Source organism: Sphaeramia orbicularis, chromosome 12 (assembly GCF_902148855.1).
Source record: "Sphaeramia orbicularis chromosome 12, fSphaOr1.1, whole genome shotgun sequence".
Lineage (NCBI taxonomy): Eukaryota > Metazoa > Chordata > Actinopteri > Kurtiformes > Apogonidae > Sphaeramia > Sphaeramia orbicularis.
In genome coordinates, this window is record NC_043968.1 from 1,778,773 (window position 1) to 1,806,244 (window position 27,472).

Consider the following 27,472-nt stretch of genomic DNA (forward strand, 5'->3'; position numbering starts at 1 on the left):
ATAAGAAAATCGCCACCGGCTGCCACTTAATAGTCTCAACAAGATTTACCTGGAGAACTAACACACCTGTAAAAGCACAAACCCAATCATGGCAGTGACCGCAGATGTGACGCAGCAGTGAACAAAAACAATAAAGGTGTACATTTTACACACTTTATAGCTTGGCTAAATGATTGGCTAGCTAGTGGTATTTACAGCTAGCCAATATAAAATACGAAAATCGCCACCATGTGCCATTTAATTGCGTACATGTGACCCCACATTAGCTAACCTACACCCTTAAAGATAGTGAAGTCTACTGGGAGTAAAGTAGTTAGAAAAATATTATTTGATGTGCAAAAATAGAACTTCCGGTGTGACAAGACATTTAGCCTTAGCTTAGCTGTTACATTTAGCTACATCAGTTAGCCTCAGTCAGTTGGTGAAGTCAGCTAAAATAATTCTTTCTTTTTCAATATACCTTCCTTCTTAGTGAAGTTGTCAGTATTTGGAAAATAAGAAAATGCAAATAAAGAGGAAATAAACACAAAAATATATATACACCATATACCCAAAAATACACATTTTGATGCTATCTATGCAATTTCAAAATGAGCACCGGAAGTGACGTTTCAAACAATTACGTGAGCTAGCTTAATTAAATACAGCAAAACTTTTTTTAATTCAGTTTTTCATTATTCGGAACTTGACATTTTCAATATCCTTTTCATTTTTATATAATTTTCATTATTTATATTCACTAACAAACCTACACCCTTAAAGATACTGAAGTCGATTGGCAGAAAAGTAGTTAGGAAAATATTATTTGATGTGCAAAAATTGCACTTCCGGTGTGACAAGACATTTAGCCTTAGTTTAGCTGTTACATTTAGCTACATCAGTTAGCCCCAGTCAGTTGGTAAAGTCAGCTAAAAAGATTCTTTCTTAAATATACCTTCCTTGTGGGTGAAGTTGTCAGTATTTGGAAAATAACAAAATGCAAATAAAGAGGAAATAAATAAATAAACCCCAAAACCAAATCCATGTTTTGATGCTATCTATGCTAATTCAAAATGAGCACCGGGACTGACGTTTTAACAAGTATGTGAGCTAGCTTAATACAGCAAAACTCTTCCTGCCTCACCTCAAGCATTATGTTATGTTGTGTTTTTTTTCTCCATGCCATGTTCTGGTCTATGTGTGTAAAATGTTTTGGAAATAAAATAAATAAATAAATAAATAAATAAATAAAAAATACAGCAAAAATCAACCTTTCCCCATTTTTAATTAAATTTAACTCACTTTTAAAATCATCAGCCCTAGTTAGTAACAATAATAATAATTTTTAAAAAAGGGACATTTCTTGATAGCTATGATAAGATATCTAATGTATCATTTGACATTTAGTGAAATTTTAGATGAGAAATTATTTTTTTTTTTATTTTTTTATTTTTTGTATATGAATGATTGAAAATGTATTCTGTATACATACTGACTTTATGATTGTATTCTATTTTTGTATCTGTAGTCTCATGTATCGTATGTGTTGTGTTATATGTTAAATGTTTGACAATGTTTGTAAATTGATATTTAAATAGTTAAAAAAAAATAAAAAATACAGCAAAATTTTTTAATTCAGTTTTTCATTATTTGGAACTTGACATTTTCAACATCCTTTTCATTTGTATATAATTTTCACAATTTATTCTTTCTGTCCACTTGGTTCAGTTGAACTGGTTTACAGATAAAATAAAGTTTACCTGAGAAAGAACTGGGAAACCAAACTAGCATTAGCATTTCACTACCATATGTCTGTTCAGAAACTGGATTTTCATGGTCCACAGGGTTTTCAGAGGGGCATTGAACCATATTTATACAATAACCATTTCCTAGTTGTTATTTTTCTATTAATTCAATTGCTAACATTAACCCTCAACTACTTCCTAGCAAACATTAGCATCTCTTAATGACAGCAAATAAGTAGTTGAAAGCTACAGTTAGTTTTTTCTTGTTTTTTTTTCACTTGAAATATGGTTCGATGCCACTCTGGATTTCGATGGAGTTTTGCTCTTTTCTTTTGGTGATAAATCATTAGCATTTAGTCACGTCCAAGCTAACATTATTGTTGATGGCTAACATGTTATTTTCCCATGCCAGGCTTAGTGAATTCAAAATCTCAGTCTTTCACCCTGACATCTACTCAGAAAAACACTAATATTTTAGACTGAATTCACACCTTTATTGATCATGTAACCCTCATTAATGTAGCTGTAATTAACAGTAATAGTAGCTGAAGTGTCTAACAGTACCTGACAGTTACCACATGTTGTTTGGTCCAGGGACCCTCTTCTAGATGTTCATCATTTGTTATCGTTCAGTTATTGATCTGTCAGGAGGCAGTGAAGTGATAATTAGAGTCCCTGAAAACACAGAAGTACAACATTATTATTATTTTCTTTTTTTATTGTCATAAACAGCAAGAGAAAAATTTAAAAAACAGTTTTTATGCAAGTAACACCGTTGTGCAGGAGAGAACAGAAGCCAAAAAAGGCTTATGTAAATACCTCCCCGGAAATAAACAATACACAGGAGAAAAAAAAAAAAAAAAGAATTAAAAATACGATATAACTGAAATAATAATCTAAGGAAAATAACAGAAATACAAATCAAATGATATACAGCTTTACATTTTATTTTCGTAAATTAGAGTCCTTTTCAGATGCTTTTTAAATAATGATGAAGAAGATGTTGATTGAAGTTCAGGTCGTAGATTATTCCAGAAATGTGGTCCACGATATTCTAGTACACAGGTGTCAAACATGCGGCCCAGGGGCCACAACTGGCCCGCCAAAGGGTCCAGTCTGGCCCCTGGGATGAATGTGTGAAATGCAGAAATTACACTGAAGACATTAACAATCAAGGATGTTAGAATCATTTTAGGTCAGTTCAATCTCAGGTGGGTCAGAGCAGTAAAATACTATCAGAATAACCTAGAATTAATGAAAACTACAAATTTTTCTTTTTGTTGCAGTGTAAAAAAAAAAGGAAAATTACACAAAAATGTTAACATTTACAGACTAGCCTTTTACAAAAAATGTGAATAACCGGAAATTTCTTAATGCAATTTGAACAATATTACGCCTTAGTTTATCATTTATACATGTGCATCACAACTTACAGATCACAGTAGAGCTACAAATACACAAAGCACTTAGTAAGAAGCAGAATATTGGTACAATTCCACATACTTCATATTTGTTTTTGTTATGTTCAAGTACGGTTCGTAGATGTAAACATTTTCATTATGGAACTTGACTTTTTTTCACTTAAAAACATAGAAGAAAACTTTGGAGTTGACATTATTTATAAGTTCTTATCCTTTTATTTATATTATTTCACTGGTCCGGCCCACTTTAGATCATATTAGGCTGAAAGTGGAACTGAACTAAAATGAGTTTGACACCCCTGTTCTAGCAGAAAATGGCTATGTTAACCCTTTCATGCATGAATTATGAGAACCTTAGTTGAGGTTTTTTGTTTGTTTGTTTGTTTTTTGAGTGTTTTTATTCCTCCTTAGACATGAAAAAAACAATGAGATTGAGGTTTTTTTTTTCATAGATTTACAAAAATGTCCACTCAGCTACACCATGAATTTTATTCTTGAAGCAAAGAAACATGTATTTAAAACTCAATATCATAAAGTGATATGAAAACAGTGAAATGAAATCATGTTTAATGCAGCTAATCTGATGTTTTCTCATATTTTTAACATATTCTACTTCTAGTTATTACTCAGTTCATGGAGATAATATGCAAAAAATAAATATTAACAATTGATTTCCACTCAAGAACCAATCAAGAACAGCAAAGTTACAGTAATGGTATGAATTGCAGTTTATGAGATGATGCATAAGTGTCCACTGTGTTGGTTGATATGGAACTAAAAAAAACTAAATCCATTAATATACAAGAGAACAGCTGGAGAAGAACTGTCCACTGGAGTGACCATTATGCATGAAAGGGTTAAAATGAGAACACTTTAGACCTATACATTGAACACAACTGTTTTAAAACTTGCACGTTAGTGATAGTATTTAACGTGCAAGACATTTTACATAATATATAATGTTGTCAATGGTGCCGCTGGATAAACCATGAAGTCTAACAGACCTTAATATATCTTAGGTTTAGGTTTAATATATTTTAGGTATATCTTTTCTCTGTTAGTTTCTAATCTACAGTACATATGACTGAATAACAAGCTAGTATTTGCTGGTAATTCAACAGAATCCATTAAATTTTAAAGAATAAGAAATGCCTTATGGTTCCATTTGTGGTTACTGTCATGATGTACATACAGTACAGCTGATAATTTATGCATGTTTGGACTCATTTAAAGGTTAAATATTTTAAAAGACGCTTCATGATTCTGACAGGTCCTCTGAAACATGTCAGTGGAATGTATGTGATATGCTTATATATTAACACGCAGTTCTCTTCAGGTGGTTTAGAGCAGGTCACGTCTTTAAGGTTTTTTTTCTGTAATTATATTAGTAATATATTAATTAATGTCACTGACTTTGAGTAAAACATTTGACATTACAGTTACAGTCACCAGAATCATACAGTTGTTAGTTCTGTGTGTCTGACACTGATAAGTTAATATACACTGCAAGCCTGGACTTTGTATTTACTAAAAATGCTTTAATTACAAATGCACTTAAATGATTTGTTTTATGATGTTACTATAAAATGTTCAGTATATTCTACTAATTTATAGACATAGTTGAAAGTACGAAAAAGTTTAAGTTGAATGGAATTAAATCACTAAGTTTTAGTCCTGACCACACCTTTTTATCTTCGCATTGCATTGTGGGTATTGGGCATGTTGTTGAAAATGTGTTCTTTTTCTGTGCAGGGGTTCAGCGGGGTTGTGGTGTTAGAGTTAATTTGGATTTAATGTGTGTATGTCAGTGTTTATTTGCCTTTTTGTGTTTGTATTTTTGTAGAGCTGCACCATGAGTCAGAGCCAGAGGAAGAACTATGGATTTACTGTTCATCGGAGACTGTTGTAGTACAATGGAAATCTTAATGTTTTGTCAAATTAAAAGCTATTCCTGATCTTACAAATGACTTTGTTTAACTTCCATTCATGCTACAATATAGTAAGATGAATAATTTCGTAACTGTTTAGATTAGGAATGGGATTTTGAGTTTGATTATCTTACAAAAAGTTGTTTAATCAAAGATAAATTAATCTGGCTGCAATTGAGTAAATTAGTCAGTGTAAGCTAAAATGCTGAGTTGAATGGTTGGATAGTGGGGTTGATTTTACAACAGATTTAAAGTGTAAATAACTTGTCTTTTAGTGTTTTCTACTTAATAGTTTAAGTTCAATACTTTTAGCATTAAAGTTGAACCTACTTAAACCAATTGATTAGTCGATCATTACTCAAATCATTTAAGTGCAATCACTTGCCTTAAATTTTTTGAGTAAACTCCTCTTATCCGGGCTTACAGTGTTGAAGTTCATGCATCTATCCTAAAACCGTCAAACCAGTCCAATGTATTTTCCCACCAGAGCAGCCGTTACTGTGACAACAACATGTGATGGAGCATGGAGACGACGTGGAGGAACGGTAACCATGGCGCCCCATCTGTTACCGCCACACAGCTTTACATCCCTCTCAGATCAGGAAACACAGTTGGTGAACTTTTGGGCGATTGTAGACGCCTCGGTGAGACATTTTTAAAAGTTTTTAATTTTTTTACACTTTATTTTTTATCGTTTGATTTCTGTACAATACAAAACAAACATAAGGGACATTTGGGATACACTGACCATAAAACACCTTTGTGACTAACAATTGGTTTTAGTCGTGTAATATTGTTCCAAATACTAGTCAAGAATTCAAAAAATTGATGGGAAGGAATGCTTCTTGGACCAAAAAAGAGTCTGTTCCAGGTGCTCTTTGGAAAAAAGGATTCATAAAGTAGATATCAAACTGGAAGTAAAATCCACAGCACTCTCCTTAAACATTAAAATGCCTTTATTAACATGGCAGTAATGTTAATAAAGGCATTTTAATATTTAAGGAGAGTGCCCTGGATTTTTCTTCCAGTTTGATATCTACCATTCAAGAGTTCTTTAAATTAAGACAGAGTAACTATAATTTAAGGTCTTTATATTTTTTTAATGTAGGACAGTGAGGACAAATGTGAAGTCCAGATGTATTTCGGTTGTGAATGTGAAATTATGGGATGGACATGCTGATGACTTTAACCTGTTAAACCCTGACCATATTTTCAGGGGAAAACGCCTAAACAGACATACCCAAAGTAAATGAAGAATGACTGCACAATAATAAGGTTCATATGGATGTTCTTGGTGTCTGTGGACATTTACAGACCTCACAGAATCTATTCCCATTGTCTAAAATATTGTATCTATTACTATGCCTGAGTAAACTGGAACAAACTAAAAGAGAAATTGGAATTTTTTATCCTCGCCTGTTTTTTTTTCGGCTGGATTGACGATGATATGCATAAATTAATTGTTCGTGTCGGAGATTTTTAATAGCGTATATTTCACCCCACAAAGATTAAAAATCATGTTTGAACATTAAAGTTTGCACTAAAATACACTTTTGATGTACTTTTATTAACATTAGGGTCTAAACTTTGAGCAAAAGTTGAAAAAAACATTCATTGTCCTGATTTATTATATTTTTATAGTAGATGAATATTAATATAATTTTTTCAGCCTGCGGGCAGGCTGATAGGGCTAAATGGGTTAAGTTATTCACTTCTGGTTAACCTTTAAAGAATAAGTTTCTCTAAAATTGAGTGGTCAAAAAAGCATGGACATTACCATATAAATACTGTATTACAAACAAAATTAGAATTATACATCTCAAGATTTTACATAACGGATATTCCCTCCAACGCTATTTTGTCTTGATTTTCTGACATGGAAGGAATGTGTAACTTTTGTCATTCTTGTCCTGAAACTACTCTACACTTCTAAATGTTTAGTTTTAGTTTCATTTTAGTTTTGTCGCCTCTTTTCTCTTCTTCTCTGTCGTCATATTCAAATAAATCCCAGACAGGACTCTGCTGCTTTCTCCCAACTTTAGTCTCCATGTTTCCAGGTAGAGTGGGGATCAGAAGACGACTGGAAACCACAAGTGAACACAAGTGACGGACCAAAAAGTGTCGTATGGTGCCGCTAGATAAAATTGCTGGAGCGAAATAAATCAATTTCGTATCAATCTGACATTGACAAAGACGAAAACCAAGGGAATTTTCTCCATAATTTTTATGTTTTAGTTAGTTTTGTAAACACACAATACAGTTTCAGTTAGTTATCGTTCTTTCTTTTAATTCTAGTTTTTATTTATTTCAGTTAACGAAAATGTTTTTTCAATTCTAGTTTCCATCATTTCGTTAGTTTTCGTCAACGATAATAACCTTGCTCTGTACACATATTTAGCTGTAATTTTAGGAGTTATGAAAAACCTAATTTTATTTTTCCAGTAATGTTCCCTCCATGTTCTTGAAGAAGTAGTTAACTGTTGAGTTCTCCAGATATTAACCCGTTCCTCCCCTGAGACACATATTCCTAGTTCTTTTTCCCATTCCTGTTTCACATCCAAAGTGTTCCAGCGTCTCTTCCCTGTCACACATTTTTAAAACCTGATCCAATAAAAAACAGCAGAAACAGTGTAACATGGAGAATGAGGTCAGCAGAGTTTAGCTGAGGTAACGTCATGGCTGATGGTATTAACTCATGTCACAGGCCTGTACTTCATGAGTCCAGTCCTGCTGATCTATTCTCAGAGAACACATTTATAACACTGCATTCCACAATAAAAGCAGTGACATTTTACTGTGTGTGTCACTGATAAAGAAAAATCAAGTCAAAAATGCTGCTTGGCTCAAATTTCCAAGATACAGTTTTGGGTCAGACAGCAGGTCTGAATGCACAATTCATTTTTTTTTTTGTGAAATCCGATGCTCAAATATTATTATTTTTGAACAAACAAAACCATAATCTAACACAAACATGTCTGACACATTGTTCGTTCCTTTTCTAAATGGTCCCAGTTCTTCCTCCTTCTTCATTAATGTCAGTCTTGTAGTGTCACTAAAGGCCTCTGGTGAATGAACGCCTCCCCCTGGTGGATTATCTGTGTATTGCATGTATCTAATTGTATACTTCAGGTTTTTCAAGAAAATAAATATCACACTGATCATGTCGAGGGCTTCAAAACTCATGTGTCAAATATGATACGTCTGGTGTTAAAGGGTTAAACTCTGGAGCAGATAATTTCTAAAAAAACAACAACTGTAGACCAGTGTCATTTGTGATCTTTCCTGTCTACATACATGAATGAAGGTATCCTGCGTGTTCCACAGCCTGAACTAAACCCACTGCTGCAATTAACACACATAAATGTTTGATAGCAGCACATGACGGCTCCTCATGTCTGATCACGCACTAAACCCACTGGCCTCATTCTGGAACACACCCACTGCAGATCCACAGTCTGAACCACAGTCAGACCAGTTCAGAACAGACCCAGACCATGGTTCCAAACTGGTCTGATCCACAGTCAGACCAGTTCAGAACAGACCCAGACCATGGTTCCAAACTGGTCTGATCCACAGTCAGACCAGTTCAGAACAGACCCAGACCATGGTTCCAAACTGGTCTGATCCACAGTCAGACCAGTTCAGACCAGACCCAGACCATGGTTCCAAACTGGTCTGATCCACAGTCAGACCAGTTCAGAACAGACCCAGACCATGGTTCCAAACTGGTCTGATCCACAGTCAGACCAGTTCAGAACAGACCCAGACCATGGTTCCAAACTGGTCTGATCCACAGTCAGACCAGTTCAGAACAGACCCAGACCATGGTTCCAAACTGGTCTGATCCACAGTCAGACCAGTTCAGAACAGACCCAGACCATGGTTCCAAACTGGTCTGATCCTCTGGTCATCCACTCATGAACATGAACCACTGTCAGAGAACGGAAACCAAACACACGTTTCAATAGTCGACCTGGAAATGCATTCTACATCACAGTAAATATATGTTTGAAACAAAATATACACACATGACTGATAATAAAGTAAACAGCAGGAGCACACACAATAGACATGAGACTCACACACTGATTATATCTGTAGATTTTTATATCAGTAGATTATTTAAGAAAGTTCGAATATTTTAATTGAATGTATTATTTCATAAAACTACATGTTTTTATGTATTATTTTACTTATTTATTTGTACTAATTCACCAGTGTCAGTTTTTTCAGTGCTATTTGATACTATTTTACTTGTTACAGGTTATAATTTGCTGTTGCATCTTATTATATAATAATACAATAATTTCCTTCTTGGATTAATTGCGTCTTCTGATTCCAATTAAAATAAAGTTAGATTTATTTTCTTCATGTCATTACTTTTCTATTAGGCCTTTAACCTTCCTGAAATGCCTTTTTTGTGATGGAGTTTTAGTGTTTAACACAAGAACTATTAGACCTAGTCTATTATTATTATTATTATTATTATTATTATTTAGACCCAGAACTATTTTCATGGCAACTTTCAAATTATTTTTTGTCAACATTTATCACCATTTATTATATTAATCTCTGCATGTGCAGCCATGACAATGTAAATATGTAAAATAATATTTAATTTTTAATTCAAATTCTTTATTTGTATAAATATTTATATAAATACCTATTTTCTTATTTTTCTTTTTATATTTTTCATTTTCACTCATGTGGTTTTTCTTTCTTTCTGTGATTGCTTGTTGTTGTTGCTGTTAACTGTGAAATTTCCCCATGGTGGCATAAATAAAGTCTTATCTTAACTAATCTTAACGTATTTTGCATTTTTCAGTGTAAGTCAGCTATTTTCCTATATTTAATTCACTGATCATGAGGATGTTCATCAAAGCGTCCACTGACTCTAAAGACTCCTTTATTTATTCTCACATTCTTTTATTAAACATATTCTCATGTCTGATTTTACACAGATTCTGTATTTGTACCAAAGTGATTTCACTCAGTTTAAGTTTCTCCATCGGTCTCAGAACACTGAAGCCAAACTATTCCAGGACGTGTCTCTGATTTGAGTCGACAAACCCCAACAAATTAGAAGCACATGTTCTGGCTTTGACGCTCCTTAAGTCAATATTGGACCGAGATTTATCTAAAATATCTGGCACGAGTCACACTCCTGACGCCAATACTGCGCTAACATCCTGTTAAAACAGAACAAACACGCTAAATATTTTCACAAATGTCCTGTGAGTAAATGGACTGACTTTTTTAAGGACAATTATTGTGGGATTGGACACATACAGAGGACTACTGCTCAAATTTGATATGAATGGCTTAGATCACAGGTGTCAAACATGCGGCCCGTGGGCCAAATCCAGCCCGCCAAAGGGTCCGATCCGGCCTTGTGAGATGAATTTGTGAAATGCAAAAATTACACTGAAGATATTAACAATCAGTGGAGTCAACATAGTTTTAATTCAGGCTCCACATACAGGCCAGTTCAATCTACAGTGGGTCAGAACCAGTAAAATAGTCTCATAATAACCTATAAATAATGAAAATGTCAAATCTTCTCTTTTATTTAGTGTAAAAAAAAAAAAGTAAAATCACATGAAAATATTTACATTTACAAACTATCCTTCTACAAAAAATGGGAAAAACCCAAACAAATATGAACAACCTGAAATGTCTTTAAAGAAGCAAATGTCATTTTAACCCTTTCATGCACAGTGGTCACTACAGCAGACAGTTCTTCTCCAGCTGTTCTATTGTATATTCATGGATTTTATTGTTTTAGTTCCATATCAGCCAACACAGTGGACGCCTATGCATCATCCCATACACTGACATTCATACTAGGGCTGAGCGATATGGACAAAATTTCATATCTCGATATTCATGCCAGATATCTCGATATCAATACGATACGATATGACTACGGGTTTGGTGAAAACCAAGCATATTTCAGAAAAATACAAACCTCATAATACAAAAGAATGTGGAAAGTGCAGTTTTATTTATAAGAACTGACTGTCAGTCATCAACATAAGGTTTGTGGTTGGCTGGCCTCAGCGGTGCATTCAAGGGCAATCATAAAAATGAAATTTGATGTGACTTCCAGAACTGTACATGCAGGGCGAGTGCGGGGGAAATCTATATCGTTTATATTGTTGCTTTTTTGATATTAATATCTTCAATATTCATATCTAGATATAGATACAATAACAATATATCTGTCAGCCCTAATTCATACCATTACTGTAACTTTGCGGTTTTGATAAACCTGATCTGCGCTAACTTGTTTGAGTGTATATCAGTTGCTTGTTATTGATTTTAGACTGCAGGGTTTTTTTGTTTTTTTTTTGCATATTATCTCCATAAAGTGAGTAATAACTAATATTACAGTATGTTAAAATGTGAAAAAACATCAGATTAGCAGCATTAAAAAAATATATTTCATAGTTTTCACACAGTGTATCAGTAAATACATGTTTCTTTGCTTCAAAAATTAAATGCATGATGTCCAGCTGACTGGATATTTTTTGCAACTCCATGAAAAATAGGTACATAAAAAATCTTTCAATTGCATTGTTTTTTTCAGGCCTAAAGAGGAATAAAAACACTCAGGGAAAAAAAAAACTTGACAAGGGTCAAAACACAGTATTCAAAATCTCTGACAGGACATTTTAGAGATAATTTGACCCACATTTTTACTTTTAAATTCATTTTTCCTTTAGTTAGACCACAAGGGATTATCCAAAACAAAGAGCTACTTTATAGTGAAATAAACGTTGGAATAGCAATCAATTAAAATGTGCTCTCTGACTGGACATTACTGTGTTTTGACCCATTAAGGTTTTCATAATTCATGCATGAAAGGGTTAACAACATTCTGCTCGTTACTAAATGTTTTGTGTATTTGTAATTGTAATGTAAATGGTAATGTACATGTGTAAATGATAAACTGAGGCAGAATATTGTTAAAATCGCACTTATTTTTCTTAAGTTGCACTTCTTCCCACCCCTTTTCAGGCATGTAAATGGAACTACTGTGCTGTTCTTCTGTCTCAGATTGTTAAGATTCTTAATATTTGTATTATTATGTATGTTTTGGTAGTTCGTATATATGTTAAATTTCATTGCATGTTCTGAATAAATCAATAAATTAAAAAAAAAAAAAAAAAGACATTTTAGATTGTTCATGTTATTCAGATTTGTAAGGAAACTTTGTTGATGTAAACATTTTCATAATATAATGTGACTTTTTTCACTGTTATTATTTTACTGGTCCGGCCCACTGGACATCATATTGGACTGAATGTGGAACTGAACTAAAATGAGTTTGACACCCCTGGATTAGATGATGCTGCATGCTGTTGCCAGTTGTTAATTTTGTCTTTTGAACGATGACTAAGACTTATTGCTGATTGCTGTTTGTTTTGTTTTTGTGTTGTCATTGTTATATGAAAAAAAAAAAAAAAGATAAAACGACTAATAAAAAAATAAGTGTAAAAAAAAAGAAAACTAAACTTAAATAGCAAAAGCAAAATAAAAATGAAAAATGCAACTAATAATACAGTCATTGAAGATTATTATTGACTGAAAAGTGTGAAAATTAATCATTATAAATACTGAGAAAATAAGAAGTTGCTACCTGGGCACATTGTTTTTCTTTTATACTCATTTGTTCTATTGTTTGTCTGTTATTTTTGCTGGTGTTTTTTGTTTTGTGTGTTTGTTTTGGTCTTTTTTTTTTTAGGTTACTGTTATAATTGTACATAAAACTCAATAAAGATTAAAGTTACAAAAAAATGTCCTGTGATTCATATACAAACACCTGTCTTTGCAAATAAATGCATTTTATTTTGGAGAACATACAAACTTGCCACTAAAACAAGTGTAGTGTATTTAAAATAATTTATGATTCATTAACAAACTAGATCATGTCTTATAAATGAGAAAAACATGTCCAATGAAAACCAAAACTACCACCTGACCTCTGGCACTGTCTTGTGTAATTCTCCTCCACAACAGCAGGTGGTGCTATAGGTTAGTGTAAAAACTGCTGGTTTTTAAGATTCTCTATTAAAAACCTATTATGACAGGTACAATATCTGCAAACCCAAGCACATTAGTGATTTAATCATGTTGTATTTTCGTGTCAGTGAATCTTCAGTTTGTGAAGCTTTAGCAGGAAATTAACTCCATACATTACAGCTTTATGTGAGGCGTCGACCTCTCCATGGAATCTGTTTTCCTGTTTAAAAAAAAAAAAAAAAAATTAGAACATTTGACTTCTCCAAACAGGACGAATGTGCAGCCTGTGCAGAATACAAACTATATGGACAAAAGTATTGGGACACATCATGTCTACAGCTGTCAGATGTCCTGTTCATGAGGATTTAAGATAAAAACATCCATATTTCCTTGAAGTTTAATGGTAGATTTTTCTTCCACAGTGAAATGTGAAGAAAGTAGATGGTTAGTTGTGGTAGAAAATTATTATTTACAGTCAGATCAGGAAAAATATTTTATAAATTTAGAGGAAGAACATTTAAAATCAGTCATGAATAAAAAAAACAAAATCAATGTTGAGAGAAATGTAGTAAAAATCATCTCGTAGTCATTTTGGAAACAAATATAACAATTTAACCCAAACTAACCAATGCAGTGATATTTATCCCATAATATAAAACTATATTCTGACATTAGTCATTATTGTTTTGGATCCCAGACCCCTGTTAGAAAAGAAACACCTGGATTCAACGTGTCCACATACTTATGTCCACATAGTGTAGATCACAGGTGTCAAACATGCGTCCTGGGGGCCAAATCCGTTCCACCAAAGGTTCCATACCGGCCGCAGGATGAAAGTGCACAAATGAACCTGAACAGTCCAGGTTGTCCAAAATCCTTTTGGTTCAGGTTCCACATCCAGACCAATGTGACCTACAGTAAAAATAACAACACAATAACCCAGAAATAATGACAATGACACATTTTCTTTGTGAAAAATTATGTGGAAAAATTGAATTACACTGTGAAAATATTTACCTTTACAAATCTATTCTTTCACAATAAAATACAAATAAATATTGTTATGACCAGCTCTGAGACATAACATAAAAGAGGACACAAAAATCAGATTGGATACAAAAAAAAAAGGTGATTTATTAATAAAAAGAAAAACAGGAAAAAGACAAACAGGTCTGCTGATGAGCTGTGGACAAAAGTGAAGAGGCCAGGAGCAGGTGGGACTGAGCCCTTCATATAGGCCCAGCCCTTGTTCCCCAACAGGTGGACACAATCAGCCCATCAGCACAGCTCTGCAACAAGGCAATGAGGCAGGCAAACAAAGGCACACATAACAATACATAAATAAAAACAAAGATGAACAACCCCAAATGTGCACTTTGAACAATATTCTGCATGTTACTAAATGTTTGGTGCATTTATAGATCCACTGTGATCTGGAGTTGTGTTAACAATAAGAGATGTGATATTGTAGAAATTGTTCAAATTTTAGTTCCAAACTCCAAAATTTGAACAATATCCTGTCTTTAACAAATGTTTATGTATCATTGTGTGTAATGTACATGTATAAATATTAAGTCGAGGCATAATATTATTAAAATTGCACTAATTTTAAAATGAAATCTCTGTTTTTTCAGGTCATCCACATCTTTTTTGTAAAATGTAAATATTTTCATAATTTAATTGGGGGTTTTTTGTGCTAAAACAAAAAGAAAAACTTGGATTCGTCATTATTTATAGGTTATTAAGTCATTATACTTATTTACTTATACTACTATACTATACTTATTTACTAATACTTATTTATTTACTTACATTTTACTGGTCTGGCCCACTTGAGCTCAAATTGGACTAAATATGGAACTGAACTAAAATGAGTTTGACAGCCCTGGTCTAGATCATTAAATCTGAAGAAAATCATGTCACAAAAACAATAATTCTGTTTTTTCTGTCTGAGTCCAGGATAACTGGTTGAGAACATAGTGATTGTTAGAGGAACATGAATCCATGTCCTGAGGGTCCAGGGTGGAGGCGGTGGTCTGGGGTGTGGGCTGATCCCATGGGGGGGGTGGAGGAGCCCATGGGGACGTAAGCTGCTCCGTCCTCTGGCTGTGAATCCCAACATGTCTTCGGTGTGTGATCATCTGCTCTGGCAGCGTTCAGATGGATGAAGCTGAGTCTTGTTTACATGAACGCAGACTTCAGACAGAAGACTGATGGGTTTGTGTGTCCACGGAGGGAAATTCAAACCAGATGAACGCTGACAGACGTGAAGCCCTGCTGATAACATCCTGAACACAGGCCAGAAAACAGTTCATGACCTTAAAGACGCTAACGTCCACTTCCACTGGAAAACAAACTATATTCTGTTTGATGGCTGCTGTTTCTAAGGTTAAGGTGCACTACTATCACCTATGGCCCAGTGTGGATCCATGCTCATACTCCTACAATAACAGGTGTGGAGCCAAAGTACGTGTCCAAGCTGAGAACTGCTTCCCCTGGCTGCAGAGGCAGAGTTTGGACTTTTCATCTAATAATTATGACTTACCATGGGGATGTTTTTTGGGGTTTTTTTAGCAGCAGAAACGGGCATCCATACATAGGAAGCTCATAATTATGACACAAAAAGTCACAATTATGACATAAAAAGTCATAATCATGAGATAAATAGTCAAAATTATGAGATAAAAAGTCGTGATCGTAAGATAAATAGTTTAAATTATGACCTAAAAAGTCATAATTACGATAAAAAGTCAAAATTATGAGATAAAAAGTCAAAATTATGAGATAAAAAGTCATAATTACAGGGTGGGGAAGCAAAATTTACAATGAACATTTAGTTGTTTTTTCTCAGCAGGCACTACGTCAGTTGTTTTGAAACCAAACATATACTGATGTCATAATCATACCTAACACTATTATCCATACCTTTTCAGAAACTTTTGCCCATATGAGTAATCAGGAAAGCAAACGTCAAAGAGTGTGTGATTTGCTGAATGCACTCGTCACACCAAAGGAGATTTCCAAAATAGTTGGAGTGTCCATAAAGACTGTTTATAATGGAAAGAAGAGAATGACTATGAGCAAAACTATTACCAGAAAGTCTGGAAGATACTATTAAAGAAGAATGGGAGAAGTTGTCACCCCAATATTTGAGGAACACTTGCGCAAGTTTCAGGAAGCGTGTGAAGGCAGTTATTGAGAAAGAAGGAGGACACATAGAATAAAAACATTTTCTATTATGGACATTTTCTTGTGGCAAATAAATTCTCATGACTTTCAATAAACTAATTGGTCATACACTGTCTTTCAATCCCTGCCTCAAAATATTGTAAATTTTGCTTCCCCACCCCATATATATATATATATATATATATATATATATATATATATATATATATATATATATATATATATATATATATATATATATATATATATATAAAGTCTGATTTAAAAAATGCATATACTTTATTGCATAAATAACATTAACAAACCTGTTCAAAGACTTTAAAAGTGAATATTAGTTCCAAATATTAAGTATAGAAAATTAAAATTATAATAAATTAAAACTATACTCAAATATTTGACATAAAAGCAGCTCTTTACATGGGGTTTTTTCCCCTAAAAGTGCGGTAATCAAACACGGTTATCATGATAATTAGAATTTTAACAGTAATACTAACCGTCTGCAATTTTACCGTGGTTTATCGTTATACCGGTAATCGTTCCATCCCAAGTCCACAGTGTTTTCCAGACCTGCACAGGTAACACATGTGTCTGTGGACTAACACTGGTTCTATGAAGAAGAACATGAAGCATTTGTGGAAAGTGTTCTGAAAAACCCAGAAAAGGAACTGGTGCAGAACCATCAACTCTGATCCAACAGCGGACGGACATAAAAACCAGTCTGACTGTGTTTATATCTACGCTGACGCCTTCGCTCACTGAGGAGGAAAGAATGTGGTGTGAAGTCTGTGGACCGGACCGGACCAGACCAGACCAGACCTGTGTGTTTTTATAGTACTGACTCTCATCCACATTTGTGATCCATCTGTCAGACCTTTGAACTCTGCAGTTGGGATGCACATGCCCACTGCTTCTCCTTCATCTGTCCTTTACCTGCAGGTCCTACTCCAATCCTTTGGTTGGATGAGTTCAGTTCTCCTCCAGTGAAAGTCCCGCCCACTTCTATAGTTAGATTGATCTGCATCCAGAACCACAGGACTGGAACACAGAACAGAACCAGGACTGGAACATAGACCAGAACCAGGACTGGAACAGAACCAGGACTGGAACATAGACCAGAACCAGGACTGGAACATAGACCAGAACCAGGACTGGAACAGAACCAGGACTGGAACATAGACCAGAACCAGGACTGGAACAGAACCAGGACTGGAACAGAGAACAGAACCAGGACTGGAACAGAGAACAGAACCAGGACTAGAACAGAACCAGGACTGGAGCATTGACCAGAACCAGGACTGGAACAGAGAACAGAACCAGGACTGGAGCATAGACCAGAACCAGGACTAGAACAGAACCAGGACTGGAGCATAGACCAGAACCAGGACTGGAACAGAGAACAGAACCAGGACTGGAGCATAGACCAGAACCAGGACTGGAACAGAGAACAGAACCAGGACTGGAACAGAACCAGGACTGGAACAGAACCAGGACTGGAACAGAGAACAGAACCAGGACTGGAACAGAGAACAGAACCTGACAACCTCACACATTCACCTGGTTCTGATCCAGTACAGACAGAACAGACAGACGTACAGAGACACTGGAACTGTTTCTTTTTTCTTTTGTACAGATTTAGTCATTTTAAAACCAGGACACACCTCTGCACATGCACATGTTCTACTAAAATAATTAGTTTATAAATTACAGTTAACTGTGGTGGATTATGAACCTGTTCCAGACTGACAGCAGACGGTCAGGCCATCCTCCTCCTCCTCTTTTCTTCCTGCTCCCTTCTTCCTCCTCCTCCTCCTCCTCCCTTTCTCCTCTTCCTCCCTTCCTCCTCCACCCTCCCACCCTCCTCCTCTTCCCTTCTTCCTCCTCCTCTTCCTCCTCTCTTCTTCCTCCTCCTCCTCCTTTCTTCTTCTTCCTCCTCCTCTTCCTCTCTTCTTCCTCCTCCTCCTCCTCCCTTGTCTTCCTCCTCCTCCCTTCTTCCTCATCTTCCTCCTCCTCCTCCTCAGTGTGCTTCCAGTCGTTGAACTGCACAGACACTCAGTCGACTCTGTGCAAATAAATCTCCAACAACAAACTTTTTCTCCGAGCTACTCTTATTTTTCCAACTGGACAAATCTGTGCTTTGGCATCTGTTCTTTTTTCTCTGGTGGATTTATCCGTTTTTCCACAGAACGGTGCCATGTTGGTGCTCTGCCTCCTGGTGTTTGCTGGTGAGTCCATTCAGTGCTGGTGCATGAGTGCATGTGTCTGTGGACTCCAGATGGGATGATTCACACTTACCACTCTGCTCTGGGCTTCCTCTCTCCTCTTCTCTCCTGTGTCGGTCCAAAGCCTCGGTGTGGGCCCAGAACCAGAACCAGAACCAGTTGCTCCCTGGGTCCTGCAGCTTTGAGTCCAACACCTGTGGATACATGTCAGATCCAGACTTTACAACATGGACTCTGCACAAAGACGGTACTGCAGATTTGACACTTTCCACCAGTTTTTCACTTAAACTCAGGGCAGTAGGTTTGATTCTGACACTGGTGTGGACACTAAAGTGCTCCAAGGCAGCACTCCTGAAAGTTGATGTTTTTTTGCATTTGCATTTTCATAATTTCACATCATGTAGAGCTGATCAAACAAGCAAACAATCATTGTCACAAAAAAATTCAGTAATTAACAAGTTTATAAAGTATATCTGAATATCTAAAGACAATACAAGAATTGAATGCATTCTGCAAAGTTACTCTAATGATTAACATATGCATTATTATTGAACCTCACCTGTGAACTTACAGCCTCTCCTCCTCTACCTCCTCCTCCTCCTCTGCTGTTTGTCTCCTGACATAAATATGTTGATTCCTGACATATGAACAGATTCCGGATACACTGTTCATACAGTTTGATGGAACAGTTATTGCTTGAGCAAAAAAAGGCTTTTACTTTTAATTATTACATGTAATTTATTAACCCAAAAACATGGATAAAATCACATCTAGAATCACATTTACAATCTGAGGTTTTATTGTATTTTCCCAATAAGTTTTCTTTATGTGTGTTTTTTTAAACAGTTGCTCTCTTCCATAGAAATGCATGAAAATAATAAGTAAAATAACTTTTAAAAAGTGTTTCTGTTTGTCATTAAATAGTGTCTTTTATTCAGTATCTGTGTTGAGCCTCTAAAGTTCTAGACCCTTGAACTAACTTACACTTTGACTCCTACAGAAGTGTGTTCTGTCCAGTTTTCTTTTCTTTGACATCCTTTATATCCTAATTACCGAGCACAAACACACACACACACACACACACACACACACACACACACACACACGTCCAAATGTCCATGTAAATGACTCCACTGATATTCAAATCTGTCTAGCTGATGTGACTCAGGCTGAACAAATGCCAAACATCCTACTATAATGGACATTCTGTGTCCGGTGCGTGTCCCACATTTGTCCAGTTGATGTCCCGATGTTGCAGCACAGGAGGGCATTTGTACGGATTTTCCTCAGCCTTCACAGGCCCGATCACCACCAAACTTGCTAAATGAATAGAAACACTACCTGACTATCTACCAGGCACAATTTTATGTCTGTATTCAAATGTTGGGAGGTATGCTGGGGGATTTTAACAGGGTCCCAGCTCACCTCGGACCGGAAGGCTGCAGTTCGGTACCGCTGTATGAATGTAATCATGCTTGACAGGCCAAACAAATACATGCTCTTCCCTTCATGCCTCACATGTTGGCTCAAATTATTACCTGCACAATGCAGGATTAAATGGTAGTTTAAAAATGGATAGTGGTGGCAGACCAGTTCTACTTATCATGCTATCGTACAATGGCACCACGGGTACAACGTCGCTTGTATTGAAAACTTACATTAGCGGTCCAACTAGCAGGTTCCTTTTACAAGTAGATGGAGTGACAGTGGAGACGGCCAATCACACGTACGTTAGCAAAACCACAGAGCCAATCAGAGAGCGATATTTACATTAGAGGCGGGACTTCTAGCAGAGACCACCTGTTAACCCTTTGTGTACCATAATCATTGACTAAACACTACAGACAGCGGTTGGATTGATAGGGACTACACAGTAGTGGATAGAGATTGGTAGGGACCGGTCCCTAGAGCCCCTACACAATTCTACGCCCCTGCATAATGCACATGTATAAATGACCAGCTGAGGCATAATATTGTTAAAATTGCACTTATTTTTCTTAAGAAATTTCAGTTTTTTCAGGTTATTCACTTTTTTTTTTGTTTGGATAGTTTATAAAAGTAAGTGTTTTCATAATTTAATGGGGTTTTTTGCACTAAAACAAAGATAAAAATTTGGAGTTGTCATCATTTATAGGTTATTCTGGTATTATTTTACTGGTCCGGCCCACTGCAGATCAAATCGGGGTGAATGTGGAACCTGAAAGAAAATGAATGTGAGACCCCTGGTGTAAATACAGACTTCTGGTTGCATGTACACGTCTCAGGGCACACTGATCTAAAGTCTAAAACACTGAACCTCTCTGGTGAAGGCATCCATCTGGTCTGCATTGTCTCCAGCATCTGTGAACATCTGGAGTCAGTGAAAGAACACATTTAGGCATTTTCTCTTTCTGTGTCAGTTCATATGGATGAGTGTAAACGGCCGCATCTACATGACGTTTATGTAAACAGATCAGAGCCAGCAGATGGAAAAACATCAGATCTGAACGCCTTTTTACTTCATTACTGGGATGGTCCTGTTTGAACACCAACGCTGCGTTTTATTTGGACTGTGTGTCCTTATTAGGTTTACACACATGTGTTCTCTGATGTGCAGAGCAGAGTTCGTACCCAGAATACTGAAGAGTTCCTGCTGCCAGTGCAACTACAGGCATCTGCAGCAGGAACTGTCACAGGAACTGGGGGGGTTTGTTCAGAGGTCAGGGGGTGTGTTAATGTTTAATCTGATCTGAGACACTCGTCCACAGAGCTGCTGCTGCTGGTTTACAGTGTTAGGTCCATGTAAGGTAGACCCAAATAAAAGCACACCTACCATACTTTCTGGGCTATAAGCCGCACCTGAGTATAAGTCACACCTGAGCATAAGCCGCACCTTCCAAATTTTAAAAGAAAAAAATATTTGCACATATAAAAGCCACACCAGAGTATAAGCCGCACCTACCAAATTTTAAAAGAAAAAAAAAATTGTACATATATAAGCCACACCTGAGTATAAGCCCCACCCATCAAACTTTAAAAGAAAAAAATTTTTGTTCATAAAAAATAAGTAATACAATTTTTATGTAGAATTCTGAAAACCTCCAGACAAAAGATGTTTTTTGTGAGTTTTTGCATCAAATATGGTTTATTTACGTTACAAACATTTCATTTAAAGCGTTAAAAGTATGATAGTTATTAAGTATTTGGTATTTTTGTTTATGGCTCAAGTTGATGAAATACAAAAAAAAAAAAGTGGACATTACTACAGCGTTGTGCAGATGACACTCTGTCCGTGTTTAAACCTGCCTGGTGTTGGAAATACACTCAGTAAAAGCTGCAGATATTAAAGCTGAATGTGATGTGAAATAGAAAAGCCTTTAAATGTGATCTCCACTCAGTGTTTAGAGTGAGCCCAGTCCAGTGGACGTCTGTCCTCAGAGCTCCTGTTGAACACCAGTGTTTCCTTCTGCTCTGACAGTCCTCCAGCCTCCGTCTGGAAAACCTCAGTGCTTCCAGTTTCCTGTTTCCATTGGTTGTTACTGTCGCCGGCGGCTGCTTTTAAAGGTCACCAGGTTAATGGTGCGCTCACTGAGTCCTCAGTGCCCCTCCACACTCCTTCTGTTTCTGTTTTTTTTTTTCTCATGTGCAGTTGAAGTTACGAGGAGTGAAGTCATGTCACATATATTTACAGTCGTTGGTTCTTTCTTGTTCAAAAGAACAAACGCAGGCAGTTTGAGCCTATGAAGGAGTGTAACCATGGAAACCATTGGATTACAGCCACAGTGAAAGGACACTGAGTGGACAAAAGTATGTGGACACATCATGTCTACAGCTGTGAAGTGTCCTGTTCATGTTGATTTGAAAGAAAAGCATCAATATTTCCTTGTAGTTTAATGGTTCCTTTAAACAGCCACTACATTGCACCTCAAGGTGTTTATTAATGAGGTAAATTAACACCACAACTAAATGAAACTACTGGAGTCGAACACATATTTGCCGTCCTGTTACTTCTACTTTACAGAGGTTTTGTTCTGTTTCAGATCATGGTCAGTACAATTCATCTGTACAAAACAGTTAATTTAATGTTCACTTCACTGCATACGACATCAAAACAACTGCAACAGACACATGTTATCTGTAGGAAACAGTAAACAAGTACATATTGGACAAATTATTGTTCTAATTGTGTTTCAGTAGTGTTTTAATATGTATATTTGGTATATATACATATATACTGTATGTTTGTATATTTAGAGCTTCATAAATACATGTATGTATGTATGTACTGTATGTGTGAATCTCTCTCTCTCTCTCTCTCTCTCTCTCTCTCTCTCTCTCTCTATATATATATATATATATATATATATATATATATATATATATATATATATATATATATATATATATATATATATATACATACTAAGACCCAGGAAATGTCAGCAAAGTACCAGCTTTTTTTTGTTTTTTACTAAATAAGAGTCTATATTGGAAGCATCATGATGCAACAGTTTTTTCAGATGCAGTTTTTAAAATTTCGATGAAATGTCCTTTGTGGTGGACAGTTTTCTTTTCTTTTTTTTTGTATAAAGTTGTGAAACTCTTGTCCACAGATGTGGGCAGAAAACCCAGAGCTGGGTCTGAGGAGGTTAAATATATATATAGTTACTTCATTCAAGTGTCATAAAAAGTAGCAGGAACGAAATGATCAATATAACAATAAAATATATGCACACACATACACTCATATGCATTTTTATATATATATATATACATATATATATATATATATATATATATATATATATATATATATATATATATATGTATATATATATGTGTATATATATATATATATGTGTATATATATATATATATGTACATATATATATATATATGTACATATATATATATATATGTACATATATATATATATATATATAAATATGTATATATATGTATATGTGTGTGTGTGTGTTTTGTATTTTAGTTGGGTTGATCATTTCTTTCCTGTTCCTTTTGTACTTTTTATTCCATTTGAATGCAGTACCAGTCAAACAGACTACTGTGGCTCTATCTGGGGTTCATGCAGTTTTCTGATCCTATCAAACGTCTTCAGTGTTTCAGAACCTTTTTCACCTGTTTCTGTTTCTGTTTCAGGTCGTTTCGTTGCAGTGGACTTGCCTGTGGATGATCCGGGCCAGGATGATCAGACTTCTGCAGACCCTGGACCGAAGGCGGACCCTCGAGGGGTTCTGTTGAGTCCGGTTCTGGAGCAGGGCGAGTGGAGCTGCCTGAGGCTGGTCTACCAGATCAGCGGGTCTGGGACTCTGGAGGTCCTGCAGCGAACCCAGGGGAAGAGTTTGGACCAGCCTCTGTGGAGCAGCCAGAGCCCATCTGACAGCTGGGTCATCTCCAGTGTGGACCTGCAGAACACCAGCACACCATACCAGGTAAACACACCACAGGGACCAGAACAGGCCCACCAAAGGGTCTGAGCTGGACCATGGGGTGAATTTACAAATAATTACACTGAGGATTTGAAGAGTGAGTGAAGATGAACTGGTCTGAGTTCAGATTCCACATTCAGACCAATAATAATCTAATAATGTAAAATAATAACATAAAAACCTATTATTGGTTTAATGTGAAAACAATAATATCACATTATGTCTGTAAATAATAATAACTCCAAATGTTTCTGTTTTAGTGCTAAAAATACCATTAAATTATGAAAATATTGACATTAAAAAACTATCCTTTAACAATAAAATGAAAAACCATTTGAATGTTTGTAATTAGTTCAGCTCAGGAAACATATGGATCCACTGAGTTTAATAATGACCTGTTTTATGTCCTGGAGGAATAAAAACTAAAGACGATTTAACATCTAAAAAAATCTAATAAACCACAGACATATACATGATCCACTGTTGACTTGGAAGATAAGATAAGATAGGATAAAAAAGGATAAGATAAGATAAAATAAGATAAGATAAGACAGACTTTATTGATCAAATTATTGGGAAATTTCTCAGATGACAGCAGCAAAAACAAAGCAAAGCGCAGAAAAGGCAGAAAACAGACACTTGTGAAACATAAACTATTAACAGATATCCCATGGTCTGCTCTAAAAACTAAAAACTCCAAAATAATACGTTTATGAACCATACACTCATGGTTCTGCGGTGAATTAAGGACAAAATGACACAAGTACGAGTAAAAACATTGTGATACTGGGGTGAAAACTGTTCCCACTCAGTTGTAAAAACCAGCTGAGGTTCAAAAAAGTGGATGTCATTTGAACAGACACACATACAGGTGGACACATACAGACCCCCCCCCCCCCCCCCCCTACACACACACACTGTGTAAATAGAAGGGGAGGGGCGGGGTCCGGTCCTGTTTAGATTCCATGTAGAGGCAGACCTGACTCTGACAGGGTCATGACCCACATCCTGATGAGATGGGCCCCAGTGAACGGTGAGGGCGCCCCAGCATGTAAACGCACCACAGCCCAGTCTAAACCTGCACCAGAAACCAGTACTCACAGGTTTACACTTCAACCCAACACTGTCAGGGTCTCAGACGTTTACTGGGACACATACGACAGGTCGGCTTTTGTCTAAATAAAGGCTGAAATTAGCTCCATGTGTTTTAGTTTAACATTCAAACATGTTTTAAAGAAAGTTCAACAGTTCAGGAGAAAGTGTACAATAGAAATGAGGCCATGCATGTCATATGTTCCATAAAGTAGCATGTATTATTTTACTAGGGGTGTGTAATTGGCAAGAATCGGGTGATGCAATACAAATCACAATACTAGGATCATGATACGATATATCACGATATATCATGATACTGTTAAAAAGGCAATTTTTTGTTTGTTTCTTTTTTTTAAACTGATTATTTCCTTAAAGAATTGAGTTACACCAGAAATATACACTTAATACTAAACACATTTTTATTTGATCAAAACAGGATCTGATGCTATATCACAAAATGTTCCTGTGTTCAAACTGAAATTCTGTTTTACAGACATTACAGTTTAAGATCCTTTTCAAATGTTCATATTCTGTTAGTTCAGAACTAACATCAGAACAGTACTTTAGTTCAATCCCAACAAAGGAACTAACATTATTTAATAAAAGAGTGTTAAATAATAATAAATAAAATATAAACAAAAAGAAAAACTAAAATGAACCTCCATAATATCTGCATTTGAATAAATACCTAAAAATATCGATACAGTATTATGAAATGAAATATCGCGATATATTCCAGAACCGATATTTTCTTACACCCCTATATTTCACAGGCTGTGATTTGTCAAAAAAACAAACGGGGGGGGGGCGCAGTTATACACATGGGGGTGCAGTCCATGAGTACCGTAACTAACGCTGGAGTGAAATGAAAGTGAAACTTTACATCCGTTCAACGTTCGACTCCTGGTTCTATTCCTCTACTATTTAGCAGATCTTACACAACATTTTCATAACTTCCAACCTGTATCCACTGGACACATAAATGCTGGACCCCATGGATTTGTCACATCCCCCCCCCCCCCCCCCCCCCCCCCTTTACAGTGCCCCAGTGCATGGGGATGTTTGCGAATTCTGAGACTGCGACAGTTCGGTTCAGGTGAACGTTCGTGTCAGTAATGAAGGACATAGGTGGAAGAAAACTGACACAACCTGATGGGATTTACATTGGTTGGTTGCCCCCGCCCCCCCTCCAGGGATGAAGGGGGGGTTGATTGTAAAAACAGCCAACTGTGTTATTTATTTATTTTTTATGTATTTATTTTATTTTTATCGGTGGTGTACAGCTGTTTCTAATGCTATACTAAACTAGTCCCATGATGCTCTATTCTTGATCATGTTTGGTTTATCTAACCATGTCCCAGCCACAGTTTTATAGATCGATAAAGAACTAGAATTATGTAATGATTCAAAGTTAAATTATAAATAGACAGAATAAGGTATGAAAACAAACACAGATAAAACCACACCTGTAATGTGTGAGATACCAGGGTGTGATTTGTTGGGGGGGGGGGGGTACTGAGGGGTTTCAAAGTCAATTAAAGCCGCAGGCGGCTTTGAAAGGCCCTCGCCACGGGCACGTCCAGTAAAAGTATGTCCATCGTTCAGCAGGTGGCGCTCTAGCACCAAATTTTAATGTCTTCTGATGAACGGGTGTAGGCCTGGGAAATTGACAACTAATTCAAATTTGAGGCAAATCTGTGTTCGTATGTCTGAACTGAAGCAATTTTTATGAAAATAAATCTTTAGGGGGCGCTATAGAGCAAAATTTCAATTTCTTTTGATAAATGGCTGTAGGCCTGGGAGATAGACGTCTGATTCAAATTTGAGCCAAATTGGTGATCGTATGTCTGAGCTGAAGCAATTTCTGTAAAGGTAAATTTGTAGGGGGCGCTATTGTGTGAATTTTCAATGTCTTTTGACAAATGGGTGTAGGCCTGGGAGATAGACAACTGACTCAAATTTGAGCCAAATTGGTGATCGTATGTCTGAGCTGAAGTGATTTTTGTAAAGGTAACTTTGTAGGGGGCACTATAGCGTAAAATTTAAATTTCTTCCAATAAATAGGTGTAGGCCTGGGAGATTGGCAACTGATTCAAATTTGAGCCAAATTGGTGATTCTATGTTGAAACTGAAGCAATTTTCATAAAAATATATTTGTAGGGGGCGCTATAGTGCAAAATTTCAATTTCTTTTAATAAATGGGTATAGGCCTGGGAGACAGATGTCTGAGTCAAATTTGAGCCAAATTGGTGTTCGTACGTTTGAGCTGAAGCAATTTTTGAAATGGGACATTTTCGAAAAAACTTTGCAAATTTTGCGACCTAATACCAAAAAAACGGTGACACTGATCCCAAAAATTCGGCTAACCTTTGATGCCCCACTTCTCTAGATGCTGTGCACCAATTTTGAGCTCATTCGGCCAAACGCCCAAGGAGGAGATAG

The 27,472-nt window shown here is 36.0% G+C and overlaps 1 protein-coding gene across 1 annotated transcript in view; it reads left to right on the forward strand.

Moving 5' to 3' along the window:
* Nucleotides 1-14,526: 14,526 nt before the first annotated feature.
* The window catches only part of LOC115429308 (MAM domain-containing protein 2-like), a 43,757-nt gene continuing 30,811 nt past the window's right edge, over nt 14,527-27,472 (forward strand). The window contains 5 exon segments of the mRNA XM_030148635.1: nt 14,527-14,539; nt 18,034-18,039; nt 18,306-18,509; nt 18,631-18,753; nt 23,646-23,938. Coding sequence (XP_030004495.1) covers nt 18,479-18,509; nt 18,631-18,753; nt 23,646-23,938 — 447 coding nt within the window. The 5' untranslated portion in view covers nt 14,527-14,539; nt 18,034-18,039; nt 18,306-18,478.